General features: G+C 35.5%; 1 protein-coding gene across 7 annotated transcripts in view; it reads right to left on the bottom strand.

The window, feature by feature from the left end:
• Positions 1-12,256, bottom strand: part of PELI1 (pellino E3 ubiquitin protein ligase 1) — a 128,942-nt gene that overhangs the window by 4,287 nt on the left and 112,399 nt on the right. For 4 of the 7 annotated variants that reach the window (XM_082358264.1, XM_082358265.1, XM_082358262.1 and 1 more), the window contains 4 exons: positions 12,213-12,248; positions 7,680-7,819; positions 4,879-5,008; positions 1,424-1,525 (listed from right to left, as the gene is read on the bottom strand). In XM_082358264.1, the coding sequence (XP_082214390.1) occupies positions 1,424-1,525; positions 4,879-5,008; positions 7,680-7,750 (303 nt within the window). In that variant the 5' untranslated portion in view covers positions 7,751-7,819; positions 12,213-12,248. The remainder of the gene's footprint in view (positions 1-1,423; positions 1,526-4,878; positions 5,009-7,679; positions 7,820-12,212; positions 12,249-12,256) is intronic. The other 3 variants (XM_082358266.1, XM_082358261.1, XM_082358267.1) reach the window with 1 other exon arrangement.

Below are 12,256 nucleotides of genomic sequence, written 5' to 3'. Positions count from 1 at the left end.
TTCAGAGAGACAAGGTTCTTAGAACGAAGTTCTGCTGGGTGAGGTGTCAGTGAATTAAACATCTTCAAAGGTCTAGCAAGTATAAATTAATTTCATTTTGGAAGATGAATGTTGAAAAGAAAAAAGGAAATCAGTGGAAGAGATGACAAAAGTGACAAATGTCACAGAGTTTTAAAGTAAACATTTAGAAGTCAGTTCATTAATGTCTGTTATAAAGTAGTATCATAAAAAATTAAAGAATACCGTTACTAAGAAAAAATATTGACCCTTTACAAAGATGACGACTCTTAAGTCATTCTTTACATAGTTGAGCTTTAAGAATTCCTTATATCAGCACACTTTTAGATAAAATTCTTCAGTGTTTTTATCCTGCCACCAAGTACAAAGTCTTTATTTAGTTTGGATAGTGTTAGGGGGAAATTTGTTGGTTAAAAAATGTAACATTGGATGTCCCTTTATTTTTAAGAATATGATATCCAAAGAAAATGGTCTCAGACCTTTGGAACTAAAAATATTTCTACTGTTCTAAAAAATTCAGCATTCCATTAAAAGGATGTGGGGAAGAGTGACTTTAAGAAATACTTTGTTACTGACTACAGCAAAGACACCTCCAGGCCTTATTCATCTTCATTTAATTCTTGTAAAATAAAGAAAAACTGAAAAGTCATTGGGACTACAAGTATAAGAACAACATTATTAGGTACTTTATGTCCCATTTGTTTCAAAAAAGCACAAGGCCTTACAAAACCCAATATTAAGGGAGAAGATATCATGAATTTTGCTTACGTCTTTGGGTTTAGCTTTTCCATCATCTATCAATTTATAAAACCATCAGCACTGGATTGGTACAAAGAATGAGAGAAATAAAAACTGTTATCGCCAATAGCTTTGACCAAATATGTGCTGAGAAGCAAGTTTGACTCCACATATATGATGTGAACAGTTAGAAACTGCCTGTAGTTTCAGTTGCCTAGAGAGGAAGGTGACAAGTAATAGCAAAAAAAAAAATCATAAATGTGTACAAAATATCTCTTGGTTCCTTTTTTTAGATAATAATAGCTAATAATTATTATAGCTACTAATATTAATAGCTAAGTGTTTACCAGGTACCCGGCACAGTTCTGAGGACTTTATAGGTATTAACACATTTAAGCCTCCTAATAGTCACCTGAGGGAAGTTCTATTATCTGCACTTTATAGGAGGAAATGGAGGCAGAGAGTAACTAAGTAATGTTTACCAGGAATTCTGATTTCAGAGCCCATCTTTTAACCATGCTACATGGACTTCTATATATGGGGTTTAGAAATCAATATATATTTTAATGAAATGCACTAAAATATGACAAATCTTAATCAGACCACAGCAAAAGTCACTTACAACAGGTTTTTAACTTAAAAAAAAAAAATGTAGATGTTACAATACCTGAAACATATCAGTGTTGCTGTCATGAGTATATTCAACCACCACCGTCTGGGCCCGAGACAAGGTGTATGATATGCTATGCTGGTCCTTGTTGCTTATTGCCTAAGGAAGGAAAGATCAATAGCAAAAATTAGCAGGTAGGTCAATCAAAATAGATAATCTTTTCATTAAAAAAAAAAAGGTCATCTATTTATTATGTGTGTAACATATCTTCCCCCTGAAATTTAGGGTAGAGATTAATAACTCTCCCGTAACCTCGGCTGTGACAGTGGTTTCTTAGGTTAAGTGGGATGCGGAAGAATCCAGGCAGACCTCATTTTATTATGCTTCACAGATATTGCGTTTTTTTTTTTTACAAACTGAAGGTTTGTGCCAACTCTGCACTGTCAGATGACGGTTAGCATTTTTTAGCAATAAAGTATTTTTAAATTAACGTATATACATTATTTTTTTAGACATAATGCTATTATTGCACACTTACTAGAATACAGCATAGTGTAAACATAACTTTTATATGCACTGGGAAACCAAAAAAATTTGTTGTGATTTGCTTTATTGTGGTGGTCTAGAACTGAACCCAAAATATATCTGAGGTATGTCTGTACACTGAAGCAATTATAGAGTAAGAACATAAGTTCACTGTATAAAAACATTATACAATCTGAGTCTCCATTATAAGTATTTTAAATTATAAGGTAATCGAAACCAAATCCCAGGTAGAAACTGAAAGCAGTACTCAGTAGTGCTCTGATAAGGAGAAAATACAAAATCTTGCAAGATAAGAGGAATCTTATTTTTAAAGTAACTCAAAGAGGTTTAAAGTTAACAAATAAGCAGAGATAATTGGTTTTCCTAGCCATTCTGTGACTCTATAGATGACAAATATTTGCCATATGCTGGGCTAGATACAGAAAAATTCATAGAATGATTAAGCATACCAAAGGAAATGGATACAATGCTTATGACTGTACTTCTGACTTATGCCAAACTAAAAACATTGCTAAAAAGAACTTTTCAGTTTTGTTTTCAGGCGTTTTCTATGTATATGAGTTGACGATAATAGCAGAGGGGGAAAAACCTGCACAAAGGAAGTGGAAACAGGTTGCATAGAAGGAAAACAGAAAGACATAGAAGAATGATTATAGGCAGCAAAGAGGCTAAATGAAAAAACTTTCTTAATTAGAACTTTGGCATTATAAAATTTTACTTGGTTTCAATTTGTAGCTAATCTGTAATAGATAAAGCCTTAAAACCACAGTTTAAAGATAATTAAGATCATGAAATTTTCAAATATACAAAGAGAATAAATAAACACCTGGGTACTAACTACCCAGCTTTATCATTCTTACTAATGCCATTTTTTGCTTCTGATTTTTTAAAAGAAATTAAACTGCAGATATAATGAAGGCTGCTTACATGTCCTTCCCTACTCCCCTCTCTCTGTGGAGGTACTGAATCTCAAGAGTGCAGTGTAGGTCACTCCCATGCACATGCTTAACATGTTTTACTACACATTTATGTGTTCATAAATATTACAAAATGGTTTTAAAGGTTTAAAAACCTATAATTATTTTAACTCAGCATTAAGCAGCTGATTTTTCAATGAAAGAATTGCTCAGTATTTTGGAAGTTAATTCTTAATGGCTAAAGGGATTTAAAAACACAGGTTTTGTGTACTTTGAGATTGTTAGGCCCTGGTTTTTTTCTGTTGTTTGTTTGTTTGTTTTTTAAACTATTAGACCTACTCTTAGATTGAGAATAAGAACTATGTCAAGTTCTCACTGGACTGGAAGGCAGGGTTTAACCACTCATCCCAGATGACTGCCAGACTAAACAATTAGTTTTCTTCATGACCTCATTACCACATCCTTCCAAAATTGAAAGAGGAAAATGTCAATTTTTGACCCCTAAGATTCTTGTTGCCTAGTAAAGATGAAAAGGAGCCAACAATGAAAACATTAGGAGCATGACAGTAAAAATATGAAGAAAAGTACAGAATAGGAAATTACAGAAGTAAGGATCAGAAAGATTTCTGATAGTGGGTCTCAACCAGAGGTAATATTAGCTGTGTAAGGGGCATTTGGAAATACGTAGGTGCAAGTTTTGGCTGTCACAATGATTTGAGGGCTTAAGTGGCATTTAGTGGCTGAGGACCAAGAATATTAAATATCCTACAACATGTAGGACAGTCCTGCATAAAGAAGAATTGGCACACCCAAAATGTCTAGAGCACTTCTGTGGGGAAATACTGGAAAGAAGCTCCTCAGATTGGATCAATAAGCCTTCCACTCCACCACCTGCTTATTATTTATCAGTACATCCCTTCTCTGCAAAGGAGCAGAAAGAAACACCTAAAAGAAACTGTCCCTTTTCTACATTCACTGGTTCTCGAACAGTAAAAGAGGAAGACTACTCAAGGCATGAGAACTCTTGTTTAGACACCACACTGGATATAAAACAAAGCCAAAAATCCAACTGACTTCAGGGACCAGAGCTGTGACCTAGAGCAAGGCACTGTATGCCAATTTCTCTCTCTTTTATTAAACCTACAAAAATATACCTCAGATGGTGTAATATTAACGTACATTCTGGGGCTGCTTAGCTAAAGATATAGATACTTCCAGAAGTCAAAGAACTCTTTGTAATTTTTATTCACTCACCACAGTATCAAATTCAGTCTGTTATAAAATTGGAAGTAGAGGAATTCACAGGAAATGTAAAGATCTGAAATTCCCCCTTATTGTCTAGGAAAAGCCCAAGGGTCCTGAAATGGTGGCCCAGCTTCTTGAGATCTTGGTTGGGAAATAAAAAGGGGGTGAGAAGCATTAAATAGTCCAGGAGATTGAGAAGTTATATTATAGACACAATTGGGTATTTGCCTTCATAGCTTTGATTCAATTTAATAATTATTGAGGTCTACTGTGTTCAAGGCAGTATGCTAAAAGCCATGACGATCATAAAACAAAAAATAAATAAAAACAAGAGCATCCATAGGATCTTTAGTTAAAAAAATCACCCCATCCAAACATGCTTCTAGTACCTGAATACAAATATTATGAACCACATTCCCTGCCCAGCCCAGGCGGGGTCTCTCTGGTAATAGCAGGACGCCCTACTTCTCAGGGGAGTTTCACAATTCCAAATACTACATAAAGCCCCGGCCCCACCCCACCCCACCTTTTTAATAAGAAAAAGGATTTATTCCCTTCTAATTTCCACCCACCGATGCCAGTTTGTCATAAAAAAAAAAAAAAGTCCTATGCTCTTCCAGATGGCAGTTCTTCAGATAGCCTATCTCCAAAGCGTCTTCTCCCACCCAAACAAAAGGAAACTTCTGGTACAGAATGTGAAGGGAATGCTAGAGAATATAAACAGCAAGTACAAGTCTTTCAATTTCTCCAAGTTAATTTATTTAGTTTTTATTTTTTGGTTTTTTTTTTTTTTTTTTTTTTTACCTTTGCAGCCTGAGGAGTACAAGCAATATGCACAGTGCTGGGCTTCACCCCATTTGCCTTAGGTCTTTTAAACAGAGCAAACCTACTTTTCCTCCTTCCTCTATCGCCGTTTGGGAGAGACCCATTATACCTGATGGAGGAGAAAAAAGTTTAGGGGATCTCATGTAAGAACCACACAATTCTAAAACAAATGTTTTACACTTCGTCTTAGAGGATCAATCCCCAATTCATTATGTATTAGCAGATTATACGTGTCTGGAATTAACTTCTAGCAATTGCTGATCCTCAGACCAGCTGCCTGAGTGTGAAACAAAATGAGATTCTTTCTGGTGACATTCGAAGTCACAGAGAAGCACCTTTTGGATTACACACAGCTGTGAATTATCTATATTTTCCTTCCCTCTTTTATTCAAGATAATCAAGAGCTGATTAATGGCATATCTGACTTCATATGACTCATTCTTTTTTTAAAAAAGGTGAGTTTGCATGTGCTAATACAACCTTTAAAAGTACAATATTATCTCCTTTAACTATGAACCAAACACTTTATTAATAGCTGAACTTCTGAAACAAGGAATTTTTAGATTTAAGTCTCAGCTACTTGTATACACACTCACATTCACATGATGTCAGCAAAACCTGCCTGACTGAGTGTAACTAAGTGGTAGTTAAACATACTTTTGTTGTTCAGACCTTATGACCATTTCTCCATGATAGCATATATATGCCCTAAAGCTAAGCCAAGGAAGCAAGGACTGAACTAATAGGAAAAAAGTTCAAAACATTTGGGTGTTTACTATGTACTAGGCACTAGTGGGTTCTATTCCACACATCACCTCACTTAATCCATTCTCATAAAAACTGCGAGACTGGCGCCACTAGCCACTGTTACAGGTTAGGAATTAAGTTTTCCCTCAGAGGAATTAAGCTCCTCAGAGGCTCAGAGGAATTAAGTTATTTCCTGAAGGTCACACAAGTGACACTGGCAAAGCTAGAATTGGAATCCAGGCGTTTGTCATTCTTTTTTCATTCTTTACTGCACCGTTGTGGCATGAACGGTAGCTTAATAATCACCTCTCTTCATGTACTATCTTCTTACCACCCGACAAAAATCTTTGGTTTGATGGTTTCTTATTTACAGTTGGTTAATCTGGGGGAAAATGAGGCAAGGAACGGGGACAGTTTTGAGGGTGGAGGAGAATGTACTTGTAAAATGGCCTACGTTAGTGTCTGACAAGGAAGGGAAGGGAGTTTACTCAAAGACTGTCAGATACAGAAATTACACTGAACCTTTATAAAATGTAACACACTCTGACTCTACTGGAGAAAACCCCTGCTGGAAGTTCAGAGTGGCGTCTGGCAGCTAATGCATGAAGTCTGCTGTTCTAGGCTGTGCTGGCCCCAGCCCACCCACTGTGGGCTCCTCACTGCCCCTCACTACTGTCCACCCAGAGCTTGCCTTGTTCCTCTTCTGGACATATGCTCTCTATTCCCACACTGTGTTCCTGCAGCTCAGAGCTCTTTTTAAAAAAGCAACAGCATGAAACTGACAACCTTATGTAGCTTGACTTCTCCTTCTAGAGGGTTGAGAAGAAGCATTATTTGCATTTTAAGATACCAAGTGCCAGGTACAGAGACAACTACTACTGATAAGATTAACTGAGAAACTGCTGGGCTAAAAGACCCAGTTTAAACCATATACTAAATTTTAAATTCTAAGTCTTCAAATGACTCAAATTTCCTGAAGAATTTAACTCTGAATAGTTTTTGGTGGTTAAAAGCTGTTTGTCATTAATACATCAAAATCTATGTGATTTGAAATTGTAATATTGTAGTTACTATATTGTTTACAATCTTTTAAATTGTTTTTGAGAAAAAACCTGCTTTTTTATCTCAAAGGGCCTTAGATGATCTTGTCTACCTGTCATTTTACAGAAGAGGAAACTAAGGCCCAGAATGGTTAACTGACTTGCCTAAGGCCATACAGCTAGCAGTGTTGGAATAAGCACTGGAATCCAGGATTCCTGGCTTCCACTCAAGCTTAGTAATGCCATATTATCTCCCCAGTTTTTCTTACTTTCTTATCTGAAACAATGGACATATTCTCACTTAAAGAAGAATTTGCACCAAACTGATTCTAAAACATGTTGTAATGTCTAGAGCTGCTTTTTAGGCAGCAGAGAAACAGCAGGGGGAAAGTAAATTTCACAATTTCTAGTTTCTGAGATCTCTAGTAAACAGACTAACATTGTGTCTCCATTTTGACAGCTGTGGCAAGTTTAGATTGAATAAACTGAAATAATGGAATCATCTATTCCTCAATCACAGATTGTATCTGTGTCAGTTGAATGGATGAGATTACTTTTGAAGTAAACAAGTAGCAAGGTCCTGGCTGCCTCAGAGGGGAAAGGAATAAATAAATACTAACCCACACGAAATGACCTAAGCAGAGAGGGGATTTTTGGTAAAGTAGCTGAGGCAAATTTTCTAAAAGAAGGGACAGGAAAGACAAATGGACTGGCTATGTGACTTTAGACAAATACCACTTTTACTTCATCTTTAAGGTTTGTCCTTTCTAGGGGTAAGGGTGAGGCAGAGTTTATGTAGCATTTGAGTACTTATAAAAGATGATAATAAAATGAGAATTAAAAGAGTTTCTTGATTTGGTAATACTATTCTATAGCTTTAAATACTCTTTGGAAATCGGTAGGATATAAATTCTAAAAAAGGTACTTTTAACCTAGATGTTCAAGTTACCATATATCATTCAATTATATGCTCATCAGATGGAGAAACCTTACCCTAAGACAATGAGTTCACCGTATTTTACTGGTGCTTTGGATGGATGATTTTCTTGATCAGGAGAAAACATGAGCTTGGCTGTTTTTCTCAAATCTCTGTTCACTGATCAGGAGCCTTGGGACACCTTTTGCATTATTTCCTAGAGGGGAAAAGTTTTCATTAATAATTTGAACAATGAATTTCAGTTTAAATAAAGATGTTCTTTTCTAGCAGTCCTTGTGAGCACAATATTATGTAAAGTATCACATAATATATAAAGTATGTGACATTTTCCCCAATAATGGTTATATATTTGATATAACCGTTTAAATACATTAAAAATGTAAATTTAGCAACTTCTGGTTCCAGGAAGATGAAGTAGACATTATTTTCCCTACTATTTCTGGTAATTATAACTAAAAACCCTGGACATTATATATAATACATAAGACGACTCTGAAAAGTAGAGAGAAGGCAGAATAGTTAGGGGCCTCCGGGTCCAAGGAACAACTCAGTGGTGAGTTCTTTGGGTTTTCTTTTTGCCTAATATAATCCCACACTTGGAGCTGAAGAATCTAGCAACCTGGAAATGCCAACTGGCAGACAGAAAAACAAACAAACACCTGACAAATGTCTGGCCTCTTTAATCAAAGGAACAAGAAAATGGCAGCCTTAGCAAGACAGAAAACTTTTGACAATAACTGCTCTACTGCAGCCAACACCACAGAAAACACTGTGACCCTACCACCACCCTCACCAGCAAGGCCTGAGTGGGGAGCCCAGACTTCTACCTCATGAGGCCATAATGAGGCGGCCTGACCTCCCCTGGCCCTGCCCCTGCCAAAGGTAGTGTCAGAGCAGGTCAAGTAGAAAGCCAGCACTTCCACCCTGTTGGCTAGTAACATGCCCCCTCCTCTGCCCTAGTGGTGTCAGTGGAGACCACGGGGAATGGTCTAGAGCTGGACTTCCATCCTGGACTAGGCAGGATCTCCTTCCCTCAGGTGTCAATGGAGGCTGAGGAGGGAATCTGGACTTCCATGTCCACCTGGCAGTAACAAAGAGGCTCCCCCTCTTCCCCTGACAGAGCATGGATAATATCCAGTGTCAGAACTTAATACAAAAATGTCCAGGTTTAAGAGAAATGGGAACATATTGTATATGTATAACTGATTCACTTTGTTATAAAGCAGAAGCTAACACACTATTGTAAGGCAATTATACTTCAATAAAGATGTTTAAAAAAAAAAAAAAAAAACTAAAAAAAAAAAAAAAAAAAAAAAAAAAATGTCCAGGTTTCAAAAAAAACCCACTTATTATATCAAGAACTAGACAGAATTAAAACAATGCAAAAAGATAATCAACAGATGCCGAAACTTAGATGACATAGACGTGAGAATTATCTAACAAAGATTTTAAACCAGTCATGATAAAAATGCTTCAGTAATCAATTACAAACAAGTTTGGGATAGACAAACAAACAAACAAAAAAATATAAAGTCTCTGCAAAGAAACAGAAGATATATAAAGCTCACTGGATGGGCTCAACCCAGAATGGAAGGAATGTAGTAAAGGATCAGTGAACTGGAAGACAGAAAGTACCCAGTGTGACCAACAGAGAGAGAAATAGACTGGAAAACAAAAAACAACAACAAAAAAAACAGAGCCTCATGGACCTGTGGGGCTACAGCAAAAGATCTAATATTTGTATCACCAGAGTCCAGAATGAAAGGAGAAAGAGTGGAGCTGAAAAAGTACTCAAAGAAATAATGACTGAAACTCACCAAATTTGAAAAGAGAAACAAAACCACAGATTCAGGAAGCTGAACAAACCCCACACAGGATAAAACTAAAGAAATCTATGCCAAGACACATCATAATTAAACTTTTGTAAACTAAAAAAGAAATTTTCTTAAAAGCAGTCAGAGAAAAACTACACCTTACCTATGGGGAAAAAACAATTAGAATGACAATTAATTTTTCACCAGAAACTATAGAAGCCAGAAGAAAGTGGCCCTTTTCAAGTGCTGAAAGAAAATAACTATCAACCAGATTCCTACACCCAACAAAAATGGAGGGGAAATCAAGACGTTCTCAGATGAGGGGAAATTAAGAGAATTTGTCACCAGCAGATCTACTCTAACAGAATGGCTAGAGGGAATTCTCTAGACAGAAGATAAGAAAAAAAACTTGGAACATCAGAAAAGAAGAAAGAACATGGTAGTAAAAATATGGGTAAATAAGCTTTCCTTTTCTTGAATTTTCTGCATTAGGTCTGAAGGTCAAAGCAAAAATTTTAACACTGTCCTATGTAGTTCCAAATGTATGTAAAGGAAATATTTAAGGCAATTATTTAAGGTAATACATATATTGTACTCCTGGGCATTTCTCGCAAAGAAATCAAGACTTATGTTCACACAAAACTTGTACATAAATGTTTATAACAGCTTTGTTTGTAATAGCCAAAAATTGGAATCAACCCAGATGTTCTTTACTGAGTGGATGATTAAACTGTCGTACACCCATACTATGGAATAGTACTCAGCAAGAAAAAGGAACAAACTATTGGTACATGAAACAACATGGACAACTCTCTAGAGAATTATATGCTGAGTATAAAAATCTAAGCTCAAAAGGTTACATATGATTCCATTTCTATAACATTCTTGAAATGACAAAATTATGGAAACAGAAAACAGGTAAGTGGTTGCCACAGGTTAAGGAGGGGGTGGGAGTAGGAGGGAAGTGGGCGTGGCTACAAAAAGGCAACAGGAAAGAACCACAGTGGTGATGGAAATGTTCTGTATCCTTATCAATGTCAATATTCTGACTGTGATAGTGTACTATATAGTTTTGCAACTATTACCATTGGAGGGAACTGTGTAAAGGGTACAAAGGATCTCTCTCTCTCTATTATTTCTTAACAACTGCATGTGAATCTACAATTATCTCAAAATAAAAAGTTTAATTAAAAATGTAAATTTGACACATGTATGAAAAACAAAAGACTAGCACTTCTGATAAGCTAGAAAAATCACTACAATAAATAATTCCCACAATACTACGATGTCTATTTTATCAGAAGTTTAATGGGACCAGGTACTTCCTATATCTATTCTCCCCCTGGTCTTCCTGATAGCCCTGTTATGAAGGTTTCACAAGAAAACTTTTCTAGCTAACTCATGAAAGTCTCTTGGTTTTATCCTTCCACTAATTGGTTTCATAGGCAACTCATGAATGAAAAATGCCTACTTGCCTTTTTCTACATTACAGTAAAATATGCTTGTACAGCAACACTTCTGGAGAGAAGGCAACACAGAATATTTGTAGCCCAATGAATAAGAACAAGTAAAAAAACAAGGCTTAGCTTTTTTGATGCCCTTTTATTCCCTTGTAACTGACATACACATTTAGACCAGCAATCCAGACAAACACACTAACTTTTTTGTTGGTAAATTTTAAAATTGCTTACAAAATTAAAGAAATGAAACATTCGTAAAGAACTGTTTTAAGAAAAACATTTCCTTCAAATATGCTATAAAATCTTCTCATCTCCCCGGATGAATTTGCTTTTGATGACCAGATTTTAATATATTAAATTGTTCGAAGTTTACAGAAATCGATATATAGGTATAGCACCATAATTATGAGACATTAGGTTTGTGCAGAAATGTTCACTTAAGTAAAATAAACTATACTGATCAAATACCCCATTCAGAAAAAGAAACTGATGTGAAGCTAACTAAATCCTTCAATGTAAAAATGTAAAAGTTTTAAGAAAAATTAACTAAAAAACAATTTAGTTCCATATAACAAGACCATCTAATCTACACTGTATCATACTTTAATATATGAATATGTATCCATATCTTTTCTCCCCTAAAGAAGCATTCCATTTTAAAAAGCTAAGCAGAAGCTTAACTAGAGGTTTTAAATGTGGTCTTCTTAGACAATTAAGGTACTGCCGTCAAACATGAAAACACTGCTTTGACACACTTCTGACCGAGAACAGCAAGAATTAAAATTTTAATAACAAGAATTAATTAAATTGAAAATTTAAATTAAGTTTTAATAACACTGCTTTGTCTTGATTCAGATTCCTTTTTAGAATTACTTTCTATTTTTAGGAAGTGGGGGGTTTTCATTTATAGTAGCAAAACATTTCCTTAAAAAGAACTTAAAGAAGTCAATTTCAATAGTATTAATAGGATTAGTAAGTACACATATATGGCAAAAATCTGAAAATGATACATGAATGTCCATATTTGGCTGATATTAATTTAAAGCATGGCTAGCAAGTATTAGCCTATGTTCCAGTTCTAGCTCTCTCTTTGAACAAAGTAATCTGTTTCCTCAACTCTAAAGATGAAGGGACTAAAGTAAAATGAAGATAATTTTGGAGGTGGAAATATATAAGAGACCATCTGGTCCTAACATAAGAATTTACAAGTAATGTGCACATGGCACTATAGATTTAGTCCTATTGCCTCTATAGCAAAAGGAACAAATTTTAGCTTTGACAAGGAATTAGTAGAGTAGGGCTGGCATATACTCACCATTCTATACCTTCTAGAACCACTGGCCAAATGAGCCTAGAAAA

This window comes from Balaenoptera borealis (genome assembly GCF_965194805.1).
Source record: "Balaenoptera borealis genome assembly, chromosome: 15".
Taxonomy (NCBI): Eukaryota; Metazoa; Chordata; class Mammalia; order Artiodactyla; family Balaenopteridae; genus Balaenoptera; species Balaenoptera borealis.
Note: the sequence above shows the minus strand (reverse complement) of the source record. Positions and strands in the feature narration are given on the sequence as shown.